The following is a 9,910-nucleotide window of genomic DNA, read 5'->3' on the forward strand; positions in this document are numbered from 1 at the left end:
GGAGTAAATTGATTTTCACTACTTAGAAACTTTAACTATTCAATTCAAGGGTTTCATGGGCTAAAACTGCCTTTAAAATTTCCTTGCTTATCAAAAAGTTTACACTTTTTAATCCAATTTTGGGGTTTTCATCTGAATGCTGTAAGAAACTGGTTTAGCATTCTTTTTTTTGTACTTAAAAGTCAGTATTGTGAGTACCCTATGATTCCCACCCAACAAGTGCAGGCCACACAGAGGTACTTTTTCTCATTTAGATAATCTTTATTCACCTAGGTTGGGGGAGATGGACCTCCCCAGGCATTCCCATGTAAAGAGATGTCAACAAAGACAAACACGTCCAACCAAACGAGAGAGGGTGAACAGGATTCCAGTCCATACATAAAATACATTTATTTACTATTTATTGAACCACCGGCATCCATTAGTCCCACACAGCATCCATCTGTGCTATTAAATATATATAGATAACATCTATGGAGGGCTTTATTTACTGTATGTGTGAGTGAAGGAGGGAATTGGCAGAACAGGCAGAGCTTATAGACGAGGAGTGGTGGTGGTGGTGGTGGTAGAGCAGCGTCAAGTCATGCCTGCAGTGTCCGTCCTTGTCTACATGATGCCACAGGAAGACAAGGGGTTGGCAATCTGACAGGTGCAGGCTGACTGGCAGTACTGACGCACAGTCTGGTAGCAGCTGCGGTCGGCGTCCCCGCCCCACTGCACGGGCCCGTTGGGGTCAGAGGGCAAGCGGCTCAGGATGCTGGTGTTGATGGCCAGAGCAGCCAGGCCATAGTCAGTGAACAGCACTGTCTCGCGGCGACACGTGGGGCAGGAGATGAACTTGTACTTGGGACACGACTCGTAGAGGATCTGCAGGCATTCCTCGCACACTGAGTGCAGGCAGGAGAGGATGCGCGGCCGCTTCCCGGCGAAGTTGTATGTGTGGCCACAGGTAGGGCAATCCAGGGGCTCGCAGGGCATTACGGGTCCCGAGGAGGAGGAGGAAGAAGAGGAGGAGGAGGTGGAAGAGGAACGTAGCACGTACTGGTTGACTATGACGTCGTCCATCTTGTAGTGGAACTGGTGGTAGCAGATTTCATTGGCACTGGTTTTTCGCTGCGCCAGGAAGCTCTGTTCCCTGCGCATCACGGGGGCCGGGGGGGACACCATCGGCCTGGGAGACCCTGCTATGTCCAGAGTTAGGTCGCTGCAGGCCTGGTTGACGATGATCTCACCCTCACCTCCACCGTCCCACGCCACTCTGGGGGGCGGGGCATAGCGTGGCTGGGTGACGGGCACAGGACACTCTCTGGGAAACTTCTCAGACTGGATGATCTTGACGGTGTCCATCGGGATGGTCACGGGCTGACGCCTGAGGCAGGACATTCGCACGGTTTTGGAGGTGGGAAAGAGAGGAGCAATGGCTCTTATCAGCGCTAGACAACTCTGCCTGGTTCTGTGCGACGGCAAAAAAGATTAGACTCCTTTTTTGAAGTCAGCCATTAGAGGGGACATGGGGACGGATGGTTCCCTCCATGTTTCCCTCAGAGATCCCCCACACCCTCCCCTTGGTGGGCACTGTTGTCAGCCTGAGTCTTTATGAGGTGGAGACAGATAGGAGAGCTTTGCCAGAGCACCACAATCTGTAGCTCTTATTCTGTCACAGCTAATATGTACAGATGACTTAACAGTCCAGCTTACAGTATCGGACCAGTGTTGACTACTTAAAGGTAGTTTTTTTTGTTGTTGCTGTTTTAACTCACTTATGCTGATGGTTCTCTGCTGTCTCTGATGGCTATTCACTCACAAGAACTGCTCAGCACAGAGATAAACACTGATAAATAATCTCATATGCACACAGATTCTCACATGTACACATACAGTACAGGTTTAGTGGAGGGTTGGATTACAGGCAGTTCAGAAAGGTCCACGAGGTATTGTCTGAAACGATATCCTGTGCCCTGCTAAGGCTTTAGATATGTTTCTTGCTCAGCCTTGCTTAACTTCCTGTTTTTGGCTGCGGATGTGTTACACATCAACTTGAGTGTGTGAGAACGAAAGAATAAATTCTTGGTCCAGGTTGGTCAGCTGACCCTGTGTGACCCTTGTAAGCGCCTTGAGGCAACTGTTGTTGTGATTTGGCGCTATATAAATAAAGTTGAATTGAACTGGCTCAGTGATAAGAAGTAGCAAGGAGGCCTTTTATTGGAAGGTGCCATAAAAAAAAAGAAAAGGAAAAAAAGCTGTTGCAATGACTCCTTAAATCTCCAAGGCTCCTGAATTCCTCGGAGGTGGGAGTGAAGGGTGGTTTATTTGGACTTTCAGATAGTCGTCCCAGCTAAGCAGAAAGAGTGGTAACAGTTTGGTGCCTCAGTCCAATAACCGGATTCCTTTTGTCCATCCACCTGTGATCAGAAAGAAAAAGAAAATAGTTTTAGCATTGGTTCTCGAAAAATCCACGGTTGCTTTCTCTAAAATGGTGCCAAATATGTGCGTGTGACCGACCGGAATTTGTTCCGCTCTATCTGTATACTGATTGTTTTTCATTCTGATGACAGAGGATATCACAACAGTTCATTAAGGGGTAAAAAAAAATGGTCCTACTTCCTTCTGCATCTTGACATTTGGCTCAGGTGAGTCTCTACAAAGACAGATAAATATCATGTTTCCAGACGCTCTGGGGCACAGCACAGGGAGCATGCCTTCCTGTGACTAAACACAATCAGCACGCTGCCAGGTCTGAAGATCGTGCTGATATCTAATGTGCAATGGCGAAAGAATCACAAACACAGGGCCTGGAATGAGCCTAACAAAGTTACCACTCAGTGTATGCCTTTCTTTATTCTTTTGAGCCTCTATCATTCAGTGTAGTAGACTGCACTAATGTTCTGGTAACACTGCAGCAAGGATTGAAGAAGCACTGAGTCATGAAGTGCCTCAACATAGTGCTGATAATCTTGACCAGGGGGATTTCATCAAATGTATTTTTTATTTTTGCCTTCTTATTTTAGGCTTACATGACAAGTTTAAAGATAAACTGAACATTTGTGCCACCCCAAGCAAAGCAATCACCTCTAAAATCTTCTCGCAGCTTTCAAAAACACTAGTGTGTACCTATATCTTCTACATAAAGTAAACGGTGCTGGGAACTGGGTGCACCCCCCCCAGTAAATGTAACTGACATGTATTTTAAGTCATAGCTTGCTACACCGTGTGGTTAGAGCAGGTGATTGTGCCACAAGTTTCAGGCCTACTCTTGTCACTCCTCCTGCTTCCTGTCAACACCCAGCCATCATCTGAGCTGCGTCAGTCCGACTCCAACACGCGTGGGAACAGGTTACAATCAAGCAATGGGGAGCTTGTGTCATACCGCGTGTGGGTTTTTTGCGAGAAAGAACAAATGCACAGATGAATTTTTTTTTAGCTTGACCAAAACAAAAGCTGTCGAAAAGCAGAAGAGGGAGGATGACACATCTTTCATTCTCCGCGTGGCTGTCAGCGGTGATGATTCATTAGAGAGAGAGGGAAAAAAATGAGCAGAGGAGGTGACCTACATGGCGAGGAGGAAAAAAAAGACAGAGAGAGAGAGAGAGAGAGAGCACAGCACAGGTCCTGGTTTCTATTTCTGGGTTGTTTATCTATTCACTTCTCAGTGGTTTCCTGCCCCCAACCCCTGCTGCAGATTCACGCTGAATGAGGAAGATGTACGCAGACGGCGGAAGTCTTTAGCTCATTACTCTGCAGCGAGCCATTTTAGGCTTTGTTTCTCCCATTTATCTGCTCTCTATTAATCTCTTGTCATACTTGCACACAGGCATAGGTGTGGGGAAACATCATTCACAATTACACCATCATCCAACACTGCAATGCCACAACACTCCTCCCAAAAACAGCCTTTCTCATCCTCTTGCGCACACAATCAACATTAATAAAATTTGTGCATTTCACAAGGCTCGGTGGTGTTGGCAGTTAAGACAAAGTGCCATCTCATTTTCATTTAAAATCCTTGATTCTTTCAAAAAATATTTACGTGGGAATTCTCAAAGAGATAAACAACAAGAATGTACATGATATAGTTTACAGACTTTTATTTGCGCCTTCTTTTAGACAATGTTAATGCTGTGGGACACGTTTAACCGATTTCACAATTCGTTTAATAATTGGCATAAAACTTTTGTTAAAGACAAAATATTTGTACAATTTTTCTACTAGATATCAAACTTATTTCATGGATTCAGTATATTTAAGGTCAGGTGCAAAGACCAACTTTTTTGCTTTCTATACTTTATTCTTCGATCGTGTCTCTGATGCTTTGTTAATTTCCAGCTTCATGTTTTAATGTTTGGATGTTGTGACAGTAGCTTTACATGATTCAAAGTGTAAAATAATCCTTCTTTATATTATACCAGGCCTTCATGGAACTCTTCCACTGATCCTCTGTCTCTCTCTGTGCTCTTACCCACCCACCCCAGTTAAAGAGGATGTACCTCCATGAGCTAGCTTCTATCAGATATCATTCCTGCTAAAAAAAGAGGTCTTTCCTCCCTACTGTCACCAAGTTAGTGGGACTCTTTCTCTAATACTGCAGCGTCTTCGTCTTATAATACAAAGCACCTTGGAATGAGTGTTGTTGTGCGGAGGCATTATATACATATATTTATCAAAAGAAAGCAAAAAAGAAGGTGCCGAAATGAACCATTTGGGCTTCACTTTAATGCCACTGTCACTTTAGGCCCTTCTTTTGACTGGTGGCCCCTCTGCCCCTCTCCAGCAGCAGGTGGGTGGAGCTGATTTGCTAACAGTGAAAGCAGTGTGCTTAACATGACCATATTTAGAATGTGCCCTTTCTTTGACATTATACAGAGCCACTAACAGAAAAACAACCTGACACAAAAGTTTACAGCAGCCTGAGCCCTGAGCTCATCATTCACAGGGATCCTTTGTACTTATTATTTAAAACTTCAGCTATGTTTGACATGAATAGACACTAATGTAGCATATATACTGTATGAGCGAAAGTAAATAATTTAATAGGTCTACTTTAAATCTCGTTTTGTCCATTTTAGACTGCATTTTACTTAGACAAGTTTTTTCCCTCTAATCTTATAGTCTTATCTACGTTTTCACCAAATGTAGCTTAAAACACAAAATCTGTAGTAGAGCCTTAAAAAGATGAAAACAACAACAACAACAACTATTACTATGCACCACAGCAGCACAAATAAACTTTATCATATGTTCATATAGATAACACAGAAAATATCATTATCTAAAAGTCTGAAATTTCTATTTGGATCAAATGATTATTAATCAAAAAAGATCTTTCATGTCTAGACGGAGCTTGTAAAAATAACTCTGACAATGGCAAGGGTCAATTTGATAAAGTATCTAGACTGCATGAGGATCCTTTGAGCCTGGGGGAGTAGAAGAAGCTAAAATTACCCTCTAATTTGGTGACAGTGTTACAAAAAGGGCTGATAACGGATGCAGATTGCTTGCTGATGGGCCAGCCTTGGCGCAGCCTCCTCCTAACCAACGGAGCCCTCTGCGGTTATGTAAGGAGCTCATCTTCTACCAAGACACCATATTAACAGTGCAAACTGCCCTACACAGCTTTGACACTGTTTGTGTGTGTTTGTGTGTGTACATAGCTGGATCTTCCTGCACAGGAATTATTACACTAATGAAATCATGGCAGGCATTTGACCTCATCATCACAAGCACGAGGAGGAAAAGCAGAGCTGACCACAGAGATGTTAGAGGAGGCTGCCTCAGCTGCACATTCCTCATACCATTAGAAGACACACAGAGCTGCATTCACATTTCTGACACACACACACACAGCACATTCTCACCAGCATACTCCCCATCACGTACAGGGCACCACCCTTTACATTCCTGGACACACAAACAAACCAGATAACCGGCTGATAACTGCCGCTAAAATTAGGATTTTTAAACGTCACGTATACTTAGTGGTGGATTTATTAACACACATTTACGTAGCGCTCTGCTCTGGTCCTCCTGATCACAGTGGATAGATTCCACCTGTGCACATCGGAGTGCAGGAGAAGGGCACCATGTTCTGAATGAGTCATAGAGACGATGCGCGAGTCTCCATGTCTGTCTGTCTCATTTTCTCAGTGAAAATCTGCCCGTCACCGTTTCTGTCTCCCATATATCTGTCCGGATGGAGAGAGCAGAGGATTGGGTCATCATGCCCCGATACCTCATACCAGTAGTATGTCAAGTATGCCAGCTATGTTGAAATTTGCATCTACATTCGTACCCCGGCTGGTAAAAAAAGCCAAACAAACAAACTTTCCAGTCGGACCCGTGTGAAATATTATGCTCTATTTTGATTGCATAACGTGTGGTGACCTTAGCGGGCACTGAGGGCAAATCCCCAGATTTACTGTATGTTTGCTGGCTGCAGCTTTTCTCTGCAAATTATGGAGTTGCTGATTCGAAAGTATGAGTTACTCCTGTGGTTAATTGTGGTTGCTAATTTATAAAGACAACAGAGCTTTTCTCCTGTTTACATTCCTGTTTTTCTTAATATTTTTAACCCCATTATATGCGACATATAGATGTCTAATTTCCTGGCTTTGGACACTCATTCACTCATAATCCAATAAAGTGCTGTCAAGCTAATAAAATTTAAATGACAGCATTTAAATACATCTCACTGTTATTTGCTGGATTTTTAGGCACATGTTTGTAACCATCCATCTGTCATGTTTACAGTCAGCTGACTGACTGGCTGAATGCAGTCTGATGTTTGTGTTTTTAGATGGGCACAGAGTGCTCCGTGCATGAGCGGCGAGGTGTTGTTTTTAATAATTAAGCACGCTGCCATTCATGGCAGACATCGGCCATTTTCCCTCACAATTTATTACAGCCAAGTGCTCTTTGTTCTCATCTGTGTAGCTCCCACAGCAACATGGCAGAGCCGCACACAGGCAGTAAAATAAAAGCAACAACCTGAATGTCTCATGCCTCACACAGACCTCATACAAGAATTATGGGGGGGTGAGCTCTTCAACAACAGTGGCTCGATTGACTGAGGCAATTGATTTTTTTTCTCTTTAAAGAGGCTGTCTCGGCACGTGTTTAAGGCTGATGGCACTGATGATGCTCCGGAGGGACTAATGTGCGTTGGCCAAAATGTTCGGACTGTGTGAGATGAGCTCGCTTCAGTGTGCTGGTTGCATGTGGGAGGGGTGCGTTCGGGAGCAGCAGTTATGCAATCACAGCATGGTGGTGTACCGCTTTCTCACTGCGGCGCCAATGTATGGCCAATACGGAGATGCTGACAGCTACAGAACAGCGCGTTCCTGCCCCATCCCTGCTACCACTACCCTTCCTCCTCCTGCCCCTGTTGTCCATCCACGCAGAGGTCTGTCAAATGTCAAAACCAGAGACAGGAAAACCTGAATATACTGTTAACACGCAAACTCACACATGCTCAGGCTCTGTTCACAGTTTCCAGACAATGTTTGTTTGTGCTCCGTGCAGATAAATACGCAGGCAGGTGCAGGTCCCATTCTGCAGACGCGCACATGTGTCTCCATTCATACATCCAGGTGGGTGTGTGTGTCTGCAGAACGGATGGCCATGATGCAACACTCACACAAATCCCAGCTTAATGTAACAAAGCAAAAAAATAAATAAAAAAATAAAGCAAAGCCTGTCTATTTCATTCAAGCACAAAGACAAAAAACAAAAAGTGTGTATGTTGCTATGAACGCAACATACACGAGCCACACCTCTCAGAGCCTAAATGTACAGGTCACACAGATAATCCAAGGAGCAACACAGAGCAAAAACCTGAGCGTCTTCACCATGAAGCATACACCGAGCCTCACCTGCCTGTCTACGCAGTTGTCTTGTTTCAGTCCTGTCTCGCGCCACGTTCCTGTCTTTCTGTTTTTGCTGTGATATCTTTCGTTCTGTGAAGGTAAAACCAAACCGTGTGGTCTCTTTGTTCGAGGGAGGACGCTCTCTCTCCTCTCAGTCTTCTTCTTGAAGCATCAGCGACTAGCAGCAGCGAAGGGAGGCATCAACGGGGAAGTAAGATGGAGGAAGCTGCTGCTAGGTGGATACATCACGTCTCTGGGCTGCTTTCATCGACCTCCACATCCCTTGTTTCGTTTCTCTGGAGCCTTTCGTCCTTCACTCCACTAACCCTGTTTCTTCTCCTCTGAGCTGTGGCTGAACGTCTGCCTCCGGTATCCTTTTCTCCATCCCTTTTTTCCTCTTCCTCCTTCAGATGATACAGCTCATTCTGTGCACTGATATGAGCTTCTGTGCTGTGACTCTCATATGTCTCCTTCCCTTTCTTTCTTCCTTTCTTCCTTCCTTTCTTCTGGTTTTCAGGTAAACCTCACTTCTCCTCCCTTCCGTCTCCCCTGCTGTTCTCTCTCTTGGCTCCACTGCCGTTCATCGCTGCTCTTTCTCCTCCTCCGTCTGCTCCCGTCAGTGCACCTCACAGTCACACATGCGCGGTGTTTTCACACATATACACTCTCTCTCTGTGCTTCTGGCTCCCTCCTTATGCATGTGGCTTATTTTGCCTGCCTGCCCCCTTCTCTCTCTCTCTCTCTCTCTCTCTCTCTCTCTCTCTCTCTCTCTCTCTCAGACAGACAGACACACACACACACACACACACACACACACACACACACACACACAGGCCTCTCTTTTCCTCTTGTTCACTCTCTCGCTGCAGCACACACTGCAGTGCCTCTGCAGCCAGCATCACGTTTTCTGGTTGTCAGAGAGAAAAAAAATCAGCCAATGAGGAGCAGAACCACACTCCCACCCCCACTCTCATACCCCCATCTAAGCACACAAACGCATATTTACACACAGGCGCACACGATGCCTTTTCAGATATGAAAGCACCAGAAGCTATGAATCATACTTTACATGCACAGACTGAAATGAATGGTTCAGTGCACCAGCTGGGCACAGGAAGCTGGTATAAACAGATCTGTAATCTACAGAGTACAGCTGATACACGAGATGAGAAAACAAAAGACAAACTGACCCACTGATGTACTGCATACCTGACTGGAAACTCTGGAAAAACAAATCAGTCACTGCACGTCAGTTTACAGGCTCTATAAACACAAACTGGAGCAGGGTGATGTTATTTGTATTAATTCTTCTTTAAGACTTTTAATTAGATTTTTTCAAAGCTAAATCTGAGACTGCAGACTTTTCTGTAAATTCACTCAAAAACTTAAATGCACTATCCTAAGCCCTGGACCCACATAAGCAGGGATGTTGCATAATAAGTTTCTATCTGCTCAAGCTTTCATGCTGACCAATAGATAATCCTCAGATCAAAGTAGGAAAAGACAGCATGTGAATTTTCTATTAAAGCAATAGGGGTTTGCTTACATAATGTGGGAATCAAATGCATAATATATTTGACAACTCTGCATACCAATTAGCTCCCTCTTAGCATATTTTTTAGCATTTGCCTCAGGTAACGATTCATGTTTGAAATCATGCAGAATGTCCAACATTCATGGTGCCTGCTATAGATACAGGACTACACCATTCACAAAGACAGTCACATTTAATAGCTGGATTTTAAAAGTCTAAAAACTGCAGTACAACTGCAGAATAAAATAACTCTTCAACTGCTGACTACAGTAAATCAATGCTGCTGCATAAATCTGACCCAAATGTGAATCGAAACAGTTCAGTGACTAACTCGAAGATATTTTCAGCAGAATTTTTCATGTAGCATTGTCTCCCTGAAGGCAGCATGCTGTAGGGAAAAAAAAGGAGGCCCACTCCCCGTACCTTACCTTACCTTAGAGGCCATGAATCACCTGGCTTTATACGGAGCTGGAGGGAGTGCATGTGAAATCTGTGGCTTTCTGCTGAGGGCTAGACA

General features: G+C 44.5%; 1 protein-coding gene across 1 annotated transcript; it reads right to left on the minus strand.

Moving 5' to 3' along the window:
* Positions 1–240: 240 nt before the first annotated feature.
* rnf208 (ring finger protein 208) lies at positions 241–8,634 on the minus strand. Its single transcript, XM_085279414.1, has 2 exons — positions 7,866–8,634; positions 241–2,402 (listed from the first exon to the last, which is right to left on the minus strand). The coding sequence occupies exon 2, from the start codon at positions 1,381–1,383 to the stop codon at positions 607–609; it is 777 nt and encodes a 258-aa protein (XP_085135540.1). The 5' UTR covers positions 1,384–2,402; positions 7,866–8,634; the 3' UTR covers positions 241–606.
* Between the last annotated feature and the right edge of the window lie 1,276 nt (positions 8,635–9,910).

Source organism: Mchenga conophoros, linkage group LG7 (assembly GCF_057382185.1).
Source record: "Mchenga conophoros isolate Kocher_MC1m ecotype Shallow Benthic linkage group LG7, M_conophoros_male_GT1.1, whole genome shotgun sequence".
NCBI lineage: Eukaryota > Metazoa > Chordata > Actinopteri > Cichliformes > Cichlidae > Mchenga > Mchenga conophoros.

Excerpts from the sequence above, each read along its gene's own strand:
- rnf208 (XM_085279414.1), bottom strand. The coding sequence starts at position 1,383 with ATGTCCTGCCTCAGGCGTCAGCCCGTGACCATCCCGATGGACACCGTC.